The 18,270-nt window shown below is 38.9% G+C and overlaps 1 protein-coding gene across 6 annotated transcripts in view; it reads right to left on the reverse strand.

Annotated features, from left to right (window-relative positions):
- Positions 1-18,270, reverse strand: part of camta2 (calmodulin binding transcription activator 2) — a 274,044-nt gene that overhangs the window by 13,093 nt on the left and 242,681 nt on the right. For 2 of the 6 annotated variants that reach the window (XM_039747203.1, XM_039747204.1), the window contains exons 13-20: positions 15,036-15,211; positions 14,748-14,826; positions 12,057-12,393; positions 6,059-6,498; positions 5,512-5,699; positions 2,906-3,155; positions 2,737-2,808; positions 649-669 (exon numbers count right to left, since the gene is read on the reverse strand). In XM_039747203.1, the coding sequence (XP_039603137.1) occupies positions 649-669; positions 2,737-2,808; positions 2,906-3,155; positions 5,512-5,699; positions 6,059-6,498; positions 12,057-12,393; positions 14,748-14,826; positions 15,036-15,211 (1,563 nt within the window). The remainder of the gene's footprint in view (positions 1-648; positions 670-2,736; positions 2,809-2,905; positions 3,156-5,511; positions 5,700-6,058; positions 6,499-12,056; positions 12,394-14,747; positions 14,827-15,035; positions 15,212-18,270) is intronic. The other 4 variants (XM_039747207.1, XM_039747206.1, XM_039747208.1 and 1 more) reach the window with 4 other exon arrangements.

Here is an 18,270-nt window from a genome sequence, read left to right on the forward strand (position 1 = left end):
TTTAAGCACAAGAAAGGAACCAGCCCTTCATGTGATGTCTGGTCTTCGAAGGACACACTAATTTCGGACCAATTTAGAGCTGCCAATGAATCTAAAAGTGTACATTCTGCTAAGATGAGAGTTTGACTTAAGCAGAAAATAGAGTTTAATTCTAAGAAACTGAGAAAAACATGTTGGCCTGCTGTTTTCAAAATTGAAAGATAACAGTATATTTACTACATGTTTTGTTTTTCAGATTTTTATAGAGTGTTAGTTAATCCCTGCCATACACAATACCATACTAAGTAACTGCCCTTTAAAATCTTATGTTAAATTTACACAGCTTTGCCACCACATGCCAGGCCTGCAGATGTAATGGCATCTTTATGCAGCCTATGACGTATATCACCTTTTCACAGTTAGAGCCAGTAAACAAAATGGACTCTTCACAGATTAAAGTACAGCAGCTGGAATAAAATGCTTCTGTCAACAAGCTTTAAAAAATGAGCCATAACATTTTCTAAAAGACCTCACAGACAATCTCCACTCAATGCAAGTTAGATATCATACTCAACGAGTTAAGAAACCCGCTCAACTTGACAATTGAGTTTTCCATCTAGATATGTAACCAACAAAGCGTGGACAGTATCAACAGGTAAAAACATTTACCTTTAGAGCTATCCATGTTAGCTAGCAGCATAGGAGAGGGAGAAAGAACAAGCAAGATTAGTGTAAGTTAGTAAAAGAGATCACCACAAACATCATCATAAAAACAAATAAACAATATATATATAATGCAGAAAATTATAATACGGTTGTGCAAGAGAGCATTTCTTTCCTGATAAAATAACTAAAAGCTCTCTGGTTAGGTTATCTAAGGGTGAAGACTTTAGATGGATCGCTCAGCACCAATGCAGAATTGAAATTACTGCACAACACTCAGTAAAAAATGACCACCATCACCCCTTGTTTCAAACTAGGCAGCACACATCACATGGATGCTTGAGAAGATTTGAATATCAGACATATCGCTGAATTAGGTCGATTAATTTAACAGAGGACTCACTCCCACACAGAAAATTGTTGGCAGAGCAAATACTTTTAATAAGATAGCAAGACACAATATCAAAGATAATTGATATTTGCATGTAACTTAGATTACTCACTTAATATACAATAAGTTTTGAATATGTCTAACTACAAGATGGAATCTGCTACTGCACACTTTTATGTGGGAAACAAATGTGCGCTTGGTTCTGATATTATAATTACTTGTACAACGTCTTTATTAGGCCCTGTATCCTAAGCTAAATGAAACATGGAAACCACCAAACACTTTTTTTGCTGGTAATAATAAAAATGATCTAACAAACCTATTATTAATACTGCAAAAACAAAGTGTCCCTCAGTTTCCCAATCATTCTATGGGAAAAAAATAATTGTTCATACATTTTTTTTTTAGGCTTAAAGGAGCCAGAACCTGTCCTGGCCCCCTCATACACAGAGCAGTCACAAAACCCAGGACAGGGTACCATGCCAGTGCAGGGTGTGCTTATATATAGATTGACAATTCTTACACAGAATTTGTTCAGTCTAACCTGCATGTCACCTAGGATATGGAAGGACAAATGGTGTAACTGGAGAAAAATTCATTCAGACAGGGTCAGAAGTTGGAAACTTCTCATAGAAAGAGACCGAGCGGGGCTTCAAATCCAGTCTCCTGCAGTAGTAAGGGTGCGGTGCCACCGCAACAACAGTTTTGATCAACTACAAACTGTATAAACAAAACGGCTTCCTATGTTTATTTAAAGTTACTCGCTATTCTTTCTGCAATTACTGTTATAAGCAATATTGAAGTGTCATTTCAGTAGTATTATATTTTAGAGGTAGTCTCTTTGCTAGGACACTTTTTGTTATAAACAACTCTGTAAATAATACTTAAGCTAAACCACCACATTATCCCAAGTACTACATACTTCATTAAAATAAAACTAAAATAAAAAAGAAGTAGATGATTGAGAATTGATCATATTCTGTTTTGAAACATATTTAATAGTATTTCATAAATCTGCAGCATAGTCATGACTGTCCTCAGAAATTTCCGATTGGTAATGATGGTAAGCTGTCTATTTCTCTTTACCAATAAACCTATAATGCTAGTCAAAGTAAAAAGGAAACGAAAACAGCCATTTCTATAACCACTTTGAAACTAATGATGACATTTTTTATGGGCTCATTTAATAATTTTGTTACTAGAATGGTCTACTCTCCTGTTTTACAAAGCATTTAATATATACTGTACATCAAAAATATGTCTAATTTCTTCTAAAATATTTCCATGCTTATAGGAAGCCTGCTGAAGTACTGCCCACCTAAGGAGTGCTGCCATGACAGACTATTACAAAGAATATTGTTTTCCATACATCTCCTTCATTTTATTGTTTCATATAGTCAGTCACTTGAATGGACCAACAGAAACATTTCCTTTACTTCCAAGATCTTAGCTTTAAATGACGGGAGCCAAAGATTTCCACTATTAGGTGATGATGCCTTACTTGGAAAAGTGAATTTAATGATAACCTTTTCACTCATGGATAAATTAATGGCAACTGTGTATTCTAAATACACAAGAACTTTCATAATGTCTATTTAAATCTTGATGACTTTTTAGTATTATAAATGTAGTCATCAACATTAAGAAAATGGAAGAAATTAAAAAAAATATTTACCGGCTATATTACCACACAGAAGTCTCACCTGTTTATATTTTCGGTAACACCTTTGAATGACAGCAGCAGCCATCTCCTGTTGCTCTTTTAACCTCCGGCCCTAATAACAAAGACAGTGAAAGTAAATGTCAGATTTTTCCTGTCTTATGCGTCAGTACAGCACCAAAGAAAAAAAACAACCCTAGCCCCATTATTACCTTATACTTTCGGAAAGCTGTCTGGATTATTCGGGCAGCCTCATACAACTCTCGCTGCTCATGGTCAGAAAGTGTCAGCAGGGCAAACTCGCTCTCCATTTTCCCATTGGCAGAAGCATTGAGAAATTCTGACCAGTCTGCTGCAGTCGGTGTGTCGAGCTTCTCGAAGGTGAGGTCACTGAGAGGAGAGTTAACGGGGCTGAGACACAGGTGAGGGGAAGGGGGGGTCATTGGCTCGCTACACACAGATCTGAGAGAAAGGGAGCACACAACAAAACAAAGAGATGGAGAAAACTGCCAGAAATCATAAAAAGTGAATAAAAAAGAAAAAAAAAACACAAAAAAATGTAAAAAGAAAAAAAAAAAAAACAAAATCATAAACACAAATGAAAACTGAAGACTGCCTAATTTAAATTGTATGTCAGCTTCTTATTCATTTCCACAACTTGAAATACTGTAGTTCCGTAACACTGTGTATGTCTCAGCAAGCAAATACTGGCTTCTTAGTAAGATTTGGATACCTGTAAACTAAATAATCTTTTTTAATTTTTCCTGCTTAGAAATGTACAAGAGAATATATTTTCCTTCCATATCCATAATGTATTACAAGCCCTAGTGTCATCAATCCAGATCTATACTGTATAAAAACTTTATAGAGAGGATTTAAAGCCCTACAAAAAGTGTAGCCTGGCAACAGCTGTTTGCTGGGTACATAAAGATATGCCAGCACTAAAAGGCTCTGACATTGCTGACCAGCATTTAAGTGCATCTTTGGAAAATGCATCAGCATTGAGCCTAACATTCCTGTTTTACTAAGTTAGCTACAAGAATCTAACATTCTTACATTGCACAAGAATAAAAACTAATATTAAAATGTACAAATTACTTTTTTTTTGTAACTATCTAACAGATAAAATAGAATCTGTGGGACACTGTAATAACCCGTAATTCCCAACAGGGATGTTAAAGTGCAAGAAATTTGGTAAATGTTTTTTGTAAAGAATCAGCCGGGTGTGAACATGCACATGGAAAAGTGACCTTAGTCTCAAAATTGCCAGATTTAATTTTCATCTCATTTTTATTGTATGAGAGGGACCGCTGAGGATGGGTACCTGAGGCACTCAGTGGTTGCTTTTTTATTAAACTTCATTTGATTTAGCTTTCCAAATTTGATTTATAGTATCAACCTGCAGTTGGAGTGTGGATGGTATGACATTTGTGCCACCTGGCTTGACAGTGGTTGGGGGTCTGGTTAGGCGCTAGACATTTTTTAAACTTTTCTAAATGGCGTTTTTCTTTAAATCAGCTGTACATGTAAACATTTTTCTATTCAAATCCCTACCTCTTAACATGTAATATTTCTTTAATTTGGAAATTCTTTACAAATGAACCACCTAGAAAGGTAGGACAGCACTACAGTAAAAGATGGTACAGCCGAGGCTGAAATGCATTTAAAAATACATTTGGTCTGAAAAAAGGCTTCTTACTAAGCTACTCTGCATTTTGTACACTAAATGTTTAGATCCTAGGTTTTCATATTAGAGAACAATTTTACAAAATATCTTTTGTTGTCAAAGTTTTACTTTGACAAAAAAATGATTAAAAAATAAACTGTACAAATAAATAGATACACAGAAAAAATAAACAATAAATAAAAATGCTATGAAACCAAATGGAAGCAAAAATGGATAAATGCAATGCAATCTCCAACACTCACACATCACACAAAGTAAGGATACATTATGATTTATTTAATGGATTAGAAGGAGATGTGTGTCCTTGGCTACAATAAAATGAGGAAGTTAAAATCCTTTTATACTTGTTTATATAATAATAAAAGAGGAGTCAATGTTACATACAGGTAACTACTCTGTATGGGTGATGACAGAGTTGTCTCCGGTACAGACTGAAGGGGTAAGAATAGAGACTTTTTCAATTCATCACAGAATTGTTAGCCCCTTACTAAATCTTCCAATGATATCAGACATGTCTGTTTTGTCTGAGCTGATGAACAGTCTAAAAGAGAAAACCGGTTCTTAAATGAAATAACCTTTTTCTTTGGCTCACATCATTTCATGACAACTGCATTTCCAAGAATTTAAGTTCAAATTTAGTGTGCTTTAAGTTCTAATGTGTGTTTACGTATACACATTCAGTATGAGATATGAAAAGCAGCACAAAAGAGGTCATAAGAGCCAGTCTAGCAACATCCTAGTCAGCATGCTGATGTTTTTTGTACCACACGTGTGATCATCACTATTTTGAACTCAAATTCAATTCAAAAGAACCATTATTTCTAAAATTAAATATTCCATTTTACAGTTACTGATTCTGAGGATATAAAGCTCCATAAATTACTAAAGCTATGAGCAAGCAAAGCTGTACTTATTATAGTAATAAGCATATTAACCTACAAATGTACATAAATCCTTGTGTCTATTTGAGTTAAAAATGGAAGTGTAGAATGTAAACTCTTAAACAAAGATGCTTCTTTCCATAACACATGAAATTATCACTTCCAACACATTTTCTAACTACTGCCTAAAAGACATGCCATTTAATTCAATGTTGAACAAAGCACCCAAAGCAACAACATTTTTTGCTACCTGTGCTGTGAGAAATTGGGTAGCTGATCAACCGTCTCCAAGTAGCTGGCCAGCCAAGGCATGGTCTGGTTGATGGCCATGTTGTCTTGTCGCTCTCTCAGTGGAGATTCAACAGTCCCAAAATCTTCCTGCTTGATGCGTTCTGGTGTAGCTTCGATAATCTGCTCAGCAAGTGTGAACATATCCACCTGTGCATTATGGGAAAAAGAGACAGACACTGGAACGCTGCTGCAAACTTAATAATAGACAGCCTACAATGGAAGGTGATATCGAAACATATTCAAAGATGTAAAGAGCAAAAAAGTATGACTCCAGATGATTCCTGCCACTGGTGTCAGACCAATGGTAGCATATAGTACTTTTTGTGATTTAAATTCTATATGTTGATAAAATAAACCTAGGAAATCAAATAAAATACTTATTTTTCATTGTCATTCTATATTTAATGAAATAAACAGTTACCTGTCAATATTCTAAAAGATAACCTTTCGGCCATTGCCTTTTAATCACACTTCTTCTTATGCACAACCTTGATAAGTATCGTTACCTGCAAGACATCAACAGCTGGAAGGTACTCCTCATTTTCTACATTTTCACTGTAATTGAGCAGCTCTGCCTCCAAAGTGTCCCTGGAGCTTGCAAATCCCCGTGGAGCACCACCTCCTGAAATACTGGCTTCATACTCTAAAAGTAAGGAGGCTTCACTCCTGGATTTCAGGGCAGCTTGTTCTTCCTGCAGGTACCAGGAAGGGAGGGAAGGATGCTGTACAGAGGGGCCAATGTTCTCCATGGTCAACTGAGCAAGCCCTCTGCTTCCTCGTACCTGAGGTTCAGAGATGTCCATAGCAATTTCTTGCTGTGTGTCTGAATCAGGACTATAAGCAGGAGACTCCCTAGGCAAAGATCCGCTAGAATAGGCAGATGTCAATGAAAGTGAAGCTTCTGAAATATCTGAGGGAGATGGAAGGCTGCTTGAAGTACTCAGACCTAAGAAACAACCGACAGGAAATTAGGTGTCTTTTACAAAGCATCAGATTACTCAAGTGTACATGACATCTTAAGAAATTTTTCATGTAAAGTTCTATTTCATAACAGCATCACTGAAAAATAAGGTTGAGACTTTCATCCACCAAAACTGAATATGAGAGGTTATGATTTACATGACACTGCTACAAATTAACATTCTTCTTCACTTTTGCAAAGGGAAACTTAATAATGCCTTATATTATTTAATTAAACTAAAATATATCCCCAGCAATAGTCTTTAACTGGCTCCTATCAATTTAGAGCAGCAACTATATTGTGAGATCGCTGCAAACATAGACAATGAGCTCTGGAATCCTACTGAATAACCTCATTTCTGTAGCTTGTTTCCACATTATCAATGATTTGAATGTAGGTCAAAGTGGGCATTGTCCATTCTACAAGGCTTTAGTGGTACACCAGGCCAGTAAAGCACAGAAGACGTTCAGTTCCACCTTCCCCCACGTGCTTTCAAACTAAGTGACAGAACTCCATCATTTACCAGGGTCTGCCTGGACTTCATCTGATAATGAAGGTGTAAATAAGAGTTGCACCGACATCTCTCCAGAGGCCCCACTGCAGATCTCTTGAGCAAGAAGCCATGAAATGGACTCAAGCAAGAACAAAGACCTGCAACTCAAAGGATGGACAGAATAACTCACTATTAGAACACACTGATTTGTAACTGTAAGTAACTTTAATCCAATCAGGAGAAGGTTCAACCTTCCTTTAAAACCACCAAGGAAGAAGAAAGAGAAGCAGCAAACAGGCAGAGAATGTCAAGTTAAGAGAAGTTCAGGGATTTTCTTGGGGCACCCACTTTGGGATTCTCTCAGGGAAAGGGAACTCTCCAAAATGACTGAAAACCTCTGAAACCAGCTCTCTGAACCTAAAAGCTATACACTGCTCATCCTTGGAGAGCTGAAGCAGATGAACTCTTCTCTTTGTGGACCAGAAACTGAAACCCAGGGCTGTGTGCCAGTAGTCAGACAAGGCTCAAAAGCTATTACTTCAAGAGGGGAACTTCAGTATCTAAACCCCTGGGGCAGAATAAATAATTCATTTTCCCTATGAAGCTGCAAAAGGAAGCAGGAGGCAAGTTGAGGAAACAGCAGCAGAGCACTGACAAGGATCATGCAGTAAAGTGAAAGATTCCACTCCAATGCATGAAGAATCTTCCACTTGAAACTGGACCAACAAGAAAGCAACAACTCCACACAACATAGGACATCATTCATAAAGACTTGATATCATAAAACTATTTATCTGCACCAAGATAAAGTAGAACACTAAATACTAGTAAACAGCATCTCTCTCTCTCTCTCAAATCAAGGAAAGGAAAAGCAAGGAGACGAGACGTGGTCTTCTCGGAACACACTTAAAAGACCCGCGAGACGCAAACAATATCGAATAAGAGCGCGGCCAGCAAAACACTCAGTCGTGTGAAAGCACGTAGCACACACAGATCATGTGCTCTCAGCACATATAAAGCGTAAAAAGACAATATGTTCTAGATGAAATGTTAACGACTAAGCAAAGAAGAAAGAGCAGCGCGGAGAAAAGAGATCCAAAAGCATTGGAGAGAAAAAAAGGTAGATAACAGATTATGAAAGCAGTGGAATTCGAAAAGGCTCAAACAAACGATGGCGCGATACACATGCAGAGAAAGGTAAAGAATACAAAAGCAGTAAAATTCGAAAGTATTGTCGCGTCCCAGCCAGTTTGAAGCCTTTTTTGTTTTAAGTGACTGTAAGGTCCGATTGAGGGAGGGCGGAGTACAGCACGGAAGACTGATAGTGGGGGTATTGATTGATGCAACAAGGGGGAGGGAGGGCGAGACCCGGGGGATGAGGGGTTGGAGAGGGTGCTAGAAAGTTGTATTTGGGATTACAAAGTCGGCGATTGTTCAAGTAAAACTTTTGTGACACTTTATTATGTCAGTCGCAACAGTATCAAAAAAAGATAGTAAAGATCACATTAGCGCAAACAAAATGAAATTAATCATCAGGACCAGGTGTAATTGAAAAAATAGCAGGACAAAGCAAGGTCAGAAATAAAAGGCAAAGAGCAGAAAACAGTCTTTTCGCTTTGCATCATTCAATGCACAAAATATAGATTTATACAATAATGGACCATACACTATGAGAATCTGTGGTCCCGCAACAGTTAAAGCAACGGCAAGTTTAATTTCAAAGAAAACACAATTCGGTCAGGTGTATATTTATGATCACGGAGAAGTGATCATAACGCGAGCAGCAGAGACACGAAGTGGCAAAAAGGACAGCGGCTGTACAGGCTTTAAAATGATCGACGGGCAGCACAACATCAGCTATATACACACACACACATACAGTGCATCCGGAAAGTATTCACAGCGCATCACTTTTTCCACATTTTCTTATGTTACAGCCTTATTTCAAAATGGATTAAATTAATTTTTTTCCTCAGAATTTTACACACGACACCCCATAATGACAACGTGAAAAAAGTTTACTTGAGGTTTTTGCAAATTTATTAAAAATAAAAAAAAAATGAGAAATCACATGTACGTACATATTCACAGCCTTTGCTCAATACTTCGTTGATGCACCTTTGGCAGCAATTACAGCCTCAAGTCTTTTTGAATATGGTGCCACAAGCTTGGCCAGTTTTGCCCATTCCTCTTTGCAGCACCTCTCAAGCTCCATCAGGTTGGATGGGAAGCGTTGGTGCACAGCCATTTTAAGATCTCTAGAGATGTTCAATCGGATTCAAGTCTGTGCTCTGGCTGGGCCACTCAAGGACATTCACAGAGTTGTCCTGAAGCCACTCCTTTGATATCTTGGCTGTGTGCTTAGGGTCGCTGTCCTGCTGAAAGATGAACCGTTGCCCCAGTCTGAGGTCAAGAGCGCTCTGGAGCAGGTTTTCATCCAGGATGTCTCTGTACATTGCTGCAGTCATCTTTCCCTTTATCCTGACTAGTCTCCCAGTTCCTGCCACTGAAAAACATCTCCACAGCATGATGCTGCCACCACCATGCTTCACTGTAGGGATGGTATTGGCCTGGTGGTGATCAGTGCCTGGTTTCCTCCAAACATGATGCCTGGCATTCACACCAAAGAGTTCAATCTTTGTCTCATTAGACCTGAGAATTTTGTTTCTTATGGTCTGAGAGTCCTTCAGGTGCCTTTTGGCAAGCTCCAGGAGGGCTGCCATGTGCCTTTTACTAAGAAGTGGCTTCCATCTGGCCACTCTACCATACAAGCCTGATTGGTGGATTGCTGCAGAGATGGTTGTCCTTCTGGAAGGTTCTCCTCTCTCCACAGAGGACCTCCAGAGCTCTGACAGAGTGACCATCGGGTTCTTGGACACCTCCCTGACTAAGGTCCTTCTTCCCCGATTGCTCAGTTTAGATGGCCGGCCAGCTCCTTATATAGACAGGTGTGTGCCTTTCCAAATCATGTCCAATCAACTGAATTTACCACAGGTGGACTCCAATTAAGCTGTAGAAACATCTCAAGGATGATCAGGGGAAACAGGATGCACCTGAGCTCAATTTTGAGCTTCATGGCAAAGGCTGTGAATACTTATGTACATATGATTTCTCAATTTTTTTATTTTTAATAAATTTGCAAAAATCTCAAGTAAACTATTTTCATGTTGTCATTATGGGGTGTTGTGTGTATAATTCTGAGGGAAAAAATGAATTTAATCCATTGTGGAATAAGGCTGTAACATAACAAAATGTGGAAAAAAATGATGTGCTGTAAATACTTTCCAGATGCACTGTGTATGTGTGTATATATATATATATATATATATATATATATATATATATATATATATATATATATATATATATATACATATACAGTAATCCTCGCTATATCGCTATGACTTTCATGGTTTCACTCTATCGCTGGATTTTAAATGTAAGCACATTTAAATATATATCACAGATTTTACGCTGGTTCGCGGATTTCTGCAGACAGTGGGTCTTTTAATTTATGCTACACGCTTCCTCAGTTTGTTTGCTCTGTTGATTTCATACAAGGGACGCTATTGGCGGATGGCTTACAAGCTACCCAATCAGAGCATGTATTACATATTAACTAAAACTCCTCAATGCTATAAGATATGCATCCCGCGGAGCTTGATTGTTTGCTTGTCTCTGCCTCTCTCTCACCCTCTCTGACATTCTCTGCGACTGATGGAGGGGGTGTGAGCAGAGGTGCTGTTTGTTTAAAAGATACTGACGCTCCTCTAAAAAATGCTACTTTATTGCGGTGCTCGGCATATTTAAAAGCACAAAAGCACGTATTGATTTTTGATTGTTGCTTTAATCTCTCTCTCTCTGACGTTCTCTGCGCCTGACGGAGGAGATGTGAGCAGAGGGGCTGTTTGCACAGAGGCTGTTTGCTTAGAAGATACAAAATGCCGGCAAACTTAAAAGCACAAGTATTGATTTTTTGATTGTTTGCTTTTCTTTGCGAGCTCCCTCTCTCTCTCTCCCTCTGAAATTCTCTGCTCCTGAAGAGAAGAAGATCTATTTGCATTCTTTTAATTGTGAGAAAGAACTGTCATCTCTGTCTTGTCATAGAGGACAGTTTAAACTTTTGACTAAAGGGTGTTATTTCATGTCTAGAGGGCTCTAATAATGTTAACAGTGTGGGAGAGTTTATAAGGGCTTAAAATATATAAAAATAACTACACAAACATATGGTTTCTACTTCGCGGATTTTCGTCTATCGCGGGGGGTTCTGGAACGCAACCCCCGCGATCGAGGAGGGATTACTGTATATACATATACATATGTATATATGTAGAGGTGTGAGCTAAATGAAAGGAACTACTCTGGGCATCTCTCTCCTAGGAAGCGTGCTCCCAGTTCTTGTGTATTAGCGGCAGAAGGAAAAGTAAAAGGGATACCGTTTTGCCGATGTGCTTGCCTCACTTCTGTATTAGCGGCTAAGCAAGTGACTTTCTTCGGAGGTTTTGTTTTGCTGACTTGCTGGCCTTGCTTGCGTATCCTCGAAGGTGGAGCCCTTACCCCGACTCCACCTCTCACTCCCGGGCTGGACAGATGCACACACTTCCACATGTAGATGTTTATATATGCATTATTATACTTCTATAAGTCTTGTGTGTTCCATAAAACAAATATGCCCCAGCTATCTTGATATAGGTCTAAACGCCAGACAATAGAGAAAGGTAAGGTAAATAAAGTAGGAGCCTTGCTGAATTATTCGAGTAATTACTGGTATTGCCAGAGGCAAAACGAATAATTAATTAAAAAAACTTAAAATTCACTCAATTTCTACATTTAAACTGACTGTCCCTAAATGGGCAAATTAACATTTCTTTTTTAAAAACCTACATGAATCCTGCTTCCACTGCATCTGTAGACAAGATAAAGGATAGCCTAAAGAAGAAACATTTGCTAAAGGCTGAGGAAATGTACAATATTACAGTGTAATAAATTGGACAATACTAGTAAGCACCTGGAAAAGTGAATTGCTGAGGGAGTGACAATAGAAGCCTACCTGTATCTGGACTGGTAGAAAGTGGTGATGGTATCTGAGGTGCCTCAGGTGTTCGTCCTGCCCAACTCAGCCAGCCCCGCTCCATTCCAGAGGTGTTACCTCGCTCACCATCTTGCCAGGTATCCTGAAGTGGTGGTTTTCTCCAGTCAGCCTCACGGGACTCTTGCTGCTGCTGCTGCTGCATTTCCTCAAGACAAGTGGCCAACCTCACATGGCCCCTGGACCGAGCCACATTTAGAGGCAGGCGACCTAAGGAGTCTGGTATAGCGAGAGCTTGACTGTTCCACTGATACAGAATTACAGCTGCCTCCAGATGCCCAAGAGCACATGCCCACATCTAGGAATAAAAGACAATGGGAACAGCACTGAAGAAAGAAATGTGAAGTAGCTGTTGAGTATTGAGAATATTTCTTTCTACCTTTTCCTTCATTGTTTTCTAGGAAATAATGTTGTTATGACAGGCACTTTCAAGCCATATTTACTGCATTTTCCTCTACACAGTAGTCACATAGATCAAAACAGCAGAAGTAAAAGCACCCTAAAAATCTACAAGTGCATATTTCTCCAGACAGACAGACAGACAGATAAAAGTTAGCTTTTGCAGAAGCTTAAGAAACATGTAACTATTACAACAAACACGTCTCAAACACACACACAAGAATTACAAAAGAAGAAAAAACTTTTGACTTGATAAAAGACAAGAGGGCAGTCACTGTGATGCTGCTGAGCCCCAGTAGTGTTTTTTTGGACACACATCTGCTAAATAATTTGTTGGCTAAAAGTACTTCATAAGCAGCATTGCTCATAATCATCAGTTTTGCATTAATTGAATGCTGTCTCCAGATGAAAAAAAAAACCCTTTCTGCTCTTTCTTTATGGCCCCTCTGTGTTATGATGGACCCCAAGTACTAATACCAGTGTACCACTCCTTGAACAGTAACCTGTGGTATAGAGGGTCCACAGCTCAGAAAGTGGAAGTTTTAAATAAATAGGGAGTGGAGCAGGTGCGAACGATCTGCAGAAAAGATGGCTCGTCTCCGGGTTGCTGCCAGGTGCTCAGCTGTCCGTTTGTATGGTCTGATTGTCTCATTATCAGCCTGGGGCAAGCATCAGGCAATCGCACCTGCAACCAGCCCAAAGCATATAAAAGAGAAGCAAGAGAGAAACAGGAGGAGACAGAGAACGAAGTCTAGAATAGCCGTGAGAACAGTAGCGGGTGGGGAGGTAGGTCAAGCCAGCCAGCCAGGTCATTTACCCTGCGTAGAAGCAAAAGTTTGGTACTCTAAGGGTGGATTGTGCTCGCTGATTATCCATGAAGTGCAGGTGCGATTGAGGTGGAGTCTTTCCCAGGGATCTAAAGGATGACTGTAGGAGTGTGAAGAAGGGAGGACAACCAACCCCCAGTGGTCTGGCTGATGCTGCTCGAGCCGGCTAAGATGGGGGACGGGAGGGGAGAAGTGTGGTTGCGAGTGTCTCTGATAGCTGGGTGAGCTATGGGTGAGCTGGGGAGGCTAAAAGGGAGTTGTGTTGGACTCGTCCAGATCTGGAAGGAACAATAACCCACTGACTGTAGCATTGGTTTTAGTCTTATTTTAAGTCTTGTTTTTAATCTCATGGATTTCCACTGTTTTATTAATTATTTATTTATTGATGATTTTTAGAAGCACTGCACTTTAACGGATACTGTTTTTGAGTTGTTTATTAAAAACACTACAGCACTTTTTCACCATCTCCTTGCTTGGTGTATGTTTGTCCTCATGTGCTCGGCTCATCCCTTGGAAACATTATCAGCAGTGGCAGGTTGAAAAGGCACACTGTGGGATCTGGTAGTGTGAAGCCAAACTGCACTGTCACATGACCAGCAACAGAGGCTCTTTGTTATGGTGAAAGTCCTTGGATGTGCTGCTGATGAGAGGCAAACTATCTTCTCAGCACCACAAAACAAACTTCTCTATCTCACTCCTGTACTCTGTTTCATCCCCCTTATCAATACATCCCATCAGCAATTATTGGTGATGAAAAAAGTTCACCAACAATAGACTGAGAAAGTGTTTTCATTTTGGCCATTTTTAAACCCATAACTTTAGGAATGCCAGTGCCTTGTAACACAAATGAATAGGATAACAGGTTTCTGTAGTACCAATACAGTTAGAAGGTTTCTCTAATAACCAATTACCATTTAAACATGACTAATGAAGGATAAGCTAGGGGATTTTACCTTATGGACACTGAAGGAACTGCTGCTAAAAAAGGGGCTTTGTGGCCATATGTGAATAATAAACTAAAAATCAGTCATTTCAAGCAGTAATGGCCATTATACACACTACTAATGCCTTGGCTATATTTTAGAATCAGTTTAATAGTATCTGGATAAAAAAGGTATGAATTTCTGTCTAAAACAAGAACATTTCTGGGTGACCTCGAACTTTTGACTGGTATTGGCATAATTACAAATTGTGGAGTCAGAGGTGCGGGTTCTGTGTACTGAATCCTCAACCCTGCCCAATAGTGCAAACTCCTCTGAGAATTTCAACAAATGACATGGGCTGGTGTTAAATTTATAGTCAGTGGTGTACAGTGTAAACAGAAAGGTGGCAGGACAGTTCCTTGTGGAGTTCCAGTGTTGTTCAAATTCACATCAGAGACTGATGAAAGATGAGTAAATAAATAAAATGTTTCAATGTTGCTCACCAGCGGAGTACAGGAGAAATGATCAACATTCAAGGGGTCCACTTCTTGTTCTAGGTCAAGATTTTGTGAATTTACATTCCTAAGGAAAAAAACATAGGAAAATCTATTAACTGCAGAAAACTCTGAGTTTCAAATACAGTAAGGTTCAATGATCAGCACGAATAATTAAAAATTGTCTTGATACTGAGAAGCAAAGTGACATGTTGGTTGTAGGAAGAAGAGTAAGCATTTGTGAATATTAAGGATAATATATGCACTAGGTCTTAAAATCTTCAAAGATGTTGATACCTCCAGTGGATGAGTGTTTCAATGAGACGTCCGTAACCCTGTGCAGCTGCCAAATGAAGAAGAGTCATTCCTCTAAAGCTCATCTCATGTACAAGGTGCTCTGAGCGCAACCAGCATGACCGTGACATCATCTTCTCACAGACTGCCATAATTCGCTCTTCAAAATCAGCAGACACCTATAAAAAGAGAGAAGCTGTAAGCCACCAGAAGCACTGCCTCTGGATATGCAACTTTTTTGTGATTTGCACATAGTAGTTGTCTGAAGAAGGGGCCTGCGCTGCCATAAAACCTTGCATATTATAATCTGTTCAATTCGTCATTTTGCTTCACTTTTCATTGTGATATGCACAATAGAGTTGCAGACACATTCAGTTAGTGATGGAATTATTACACTGGGTCACAGAAGCTGTACACGGGCTTGCTCAGCTGTAGTCCTAGGAAACAAAGAATCATTTACTGTAAGTGCTACGGTTAGGAAGACTGATACAGTCATGTGAAAAACATAGTACACAATCTTACAGTTCTATGGTTTTACGTATCACGACATAATAAAAAACATCTGGTCCTTACCAGGTTCTAAAATGATTCAAATCTAACCTCATGTGTAAAACAACACACAACAGATTATTATGTGTCATTATTTATTTAACAAAAATGAAGCCAAAATGGAGAAACCATGTGTGCAAAACTAAGTACACCCTATGATTCAATAGCTTGTAGAACCATCTTTAGCGGCAATAACTTGCAAGTAATTGTTCTCTTGCATCACTGTGGAGGAATTCTGGCCCACTCTTATTTTTTACAGTGTTGCTTCAGTTCATCGAGGTTTGTGGGCATTCTTTTATGCGAAGTTCTCTTAAGGTCCTGCCACAGCATTTTAATCGGGTTGAGGTCTAGACTTTGACTGGGCCATTACAACACCTTGATTCCTTTTCTTTTCTAGCCATTCTGTTGTAGATTTGCTGGTGTGCTTGGGATCATTGTCCTGTTGTATGACCCAGTTTCGGCCAAGCTTTAGCTGTCAGACAGATGGCCTCACATTTGACTCAAGAATACTTTAGTATACAGAGGAGTTAATGGCTGACTCAGTGACTGCAAGGTGCCCAGGTCCTGTGGCTGCAAAACATGCCCAAAATGAATCACTTCTCCACCATGTGCTTGACAGTCGGTATGAAGTGTTTGTGCAGATAAGCTGTGTTTGGTTTTTGCCAAATGTGGCACTGTGGATTATGGTCAAACATCTCTATTTTGGTCTCATCTGCCTAAAGGACATTGTTCCAGAAGTTTTGTGTTTGGTTCAGATTCAACTTTGCAAACCTAAGCCATGCTGCCATGTTCTTTTTAGAGAGAAGAGGCTTTCTCCTGGCAACCCTTTCAAACAAGCCATACCTTTTCTGTCTTTTTCTCATTTTACTGTCATAAACGTTAACATTTGAAAAGCTAACTGGGGCCTGTGGAGAATCAGATGTAGCTCTTGGGTGTTTTGCACTTTCTCTGAGCGTTGCATGGTCTGATCTTGGGGTGAATTTGCCTGGTTGTCCACTCGCAGAAATGTTGGCGACGGTCTAGAATATTTTCCACTTGTGAATAACCTCTCTTACTGTAGAATGGTAGACTTCAAATTGTTTGGAAATGACTTTATAACCCTTCTCAGATTGATAGTCAGCAAACAACTGCTTTACTGAGATCACTGCTGATGTCTTTTCTCCGTGGGATTGTGTTAACACACACCTGAATGTGAGTTAACTTCTGCTTTCATTGAGGCGGTCACACTTGCTGAAGATCAATTAATCAAGTGCATTTGATTCACAGCGCCTGGCTGCTACTTACCCTCTCAGTTCCTATGGAAGCAGTAACACAGCTTTCTGCATTTTGGCTTAGTCTTTTTTAAATAAATAATGATGGTGTAATATCTCATGTGTAGTTGTTCATCTGAGGTTGTATTTACCTAACCTTCTTTTTTTTTTTTTTTTTTTATTTTTTAATTTTATTACAATCAATACATAGCAATCAATTTTTTAAAAAAAAAAAGAATTATGCTAAGAACAGATCGATCCCCACCCTTGAGAGAGAGAGCAAGCCAAACGGTGTAAAATTTAAGGCTTTTAAAAATACCTAAATCAACAAATTCTCTGTGCTTTATAAACTTATTTCAAAATATTACTGATTAGATCCTGCCATGTTTTGAAAAAGTCTGCACAGATCCTCTAACTGAGTATTTGATTTTTCCAATTTTAAATAATATAACACATCAGTTTCCCACTGACTTAAAAGAGGAGAGTTTGGGTTCTTCCAGTTTATCAGAATAAGTCTGCGTGCCAAAAGTGTAGTGAATGCAATCACAATTTGTTTGTCTTTCTCCACTTTAAGACCCTCTGGAAGAACCCCAAACACAGCTGTTAATGGGTTAGGAGGGATTGTGAGTCCAAGACTGTCTGAGAGGTAATTAAAAATTTTTGTCCAGAATAATGTTAATTTGGTGCAGGCCCAGAACATGTGACCTAGTGAGGCTGGGGCTTTTGCAGCGTTCACAGGTTGGATCATGCCCTGGAAACATTTTGAGAGTTTTAGTGAGACAGATGTGCTCGATATATAATTTTGAGTTGTATAATTGTATGCTTTGCATATGGAGCTTGAGTGAATTCTCTGCATTGCTACTTTCCACTCCTTTTCTGATATATTAATTGAGAGGTCATTTTCCCAGTGTCCTCTTGGATCTTTGAAAGGAAGGGATTGTAAAAGGATTTTATATATTGTAGAGATGGAGTCTAACTCCTTGAAATTGAGCAATAATTTTTCCAGCGTGGATGAGGGTGCAAGATGAGGAAAATCTGGAAGGTTCTGTTTAACAAAGTTCCTGATTTGAAGATAGTGAAAGAAATTTGTAGCTGGAATGTTAAATTTGGAATGTAATTGTTCATAGGATGCAAAGACGTTGTCTATATAAAGATCTCTAAGCAAGTTAATTCCAAATTTTTCCAGATATTAAAACTGCATATGTTTGTGAGGGTTGAAAGAGGTGGTTCTTTTGCAGGGTGCCACAGAAAGAAGCTTCTCCGTCTTAAAATGCTTTCTACATTGGTTCCAGATTCTAAGTGAGTGGAGCACAATTGGGTTATTAGTGTATTGCCGATAACGTGTGTTTATTGGAGCACAAAGCAAGGAATACAAAGAAGTACTGCAGGATTTTACTTCTATTGCGGTCCATGCCTGTGTATGTTCTTCTATTTGTGTC

This window comes from Polypterus senegalus, chromosome 3, assembly GCF_016835505.1.
Source record: "Polypterus senegalus isolate Bchr_013 chromosome 3, ASM1683550v1, whole genome shotgun sequence".
In the NCBI taxonomy this organism is placed as follows: domain Eukaryota; kingdom Metazoa; phylum Chordata; class Cladistia; order Polypteriformes; family Polypteridae; genus Polypterus; species Polypterus senegalus.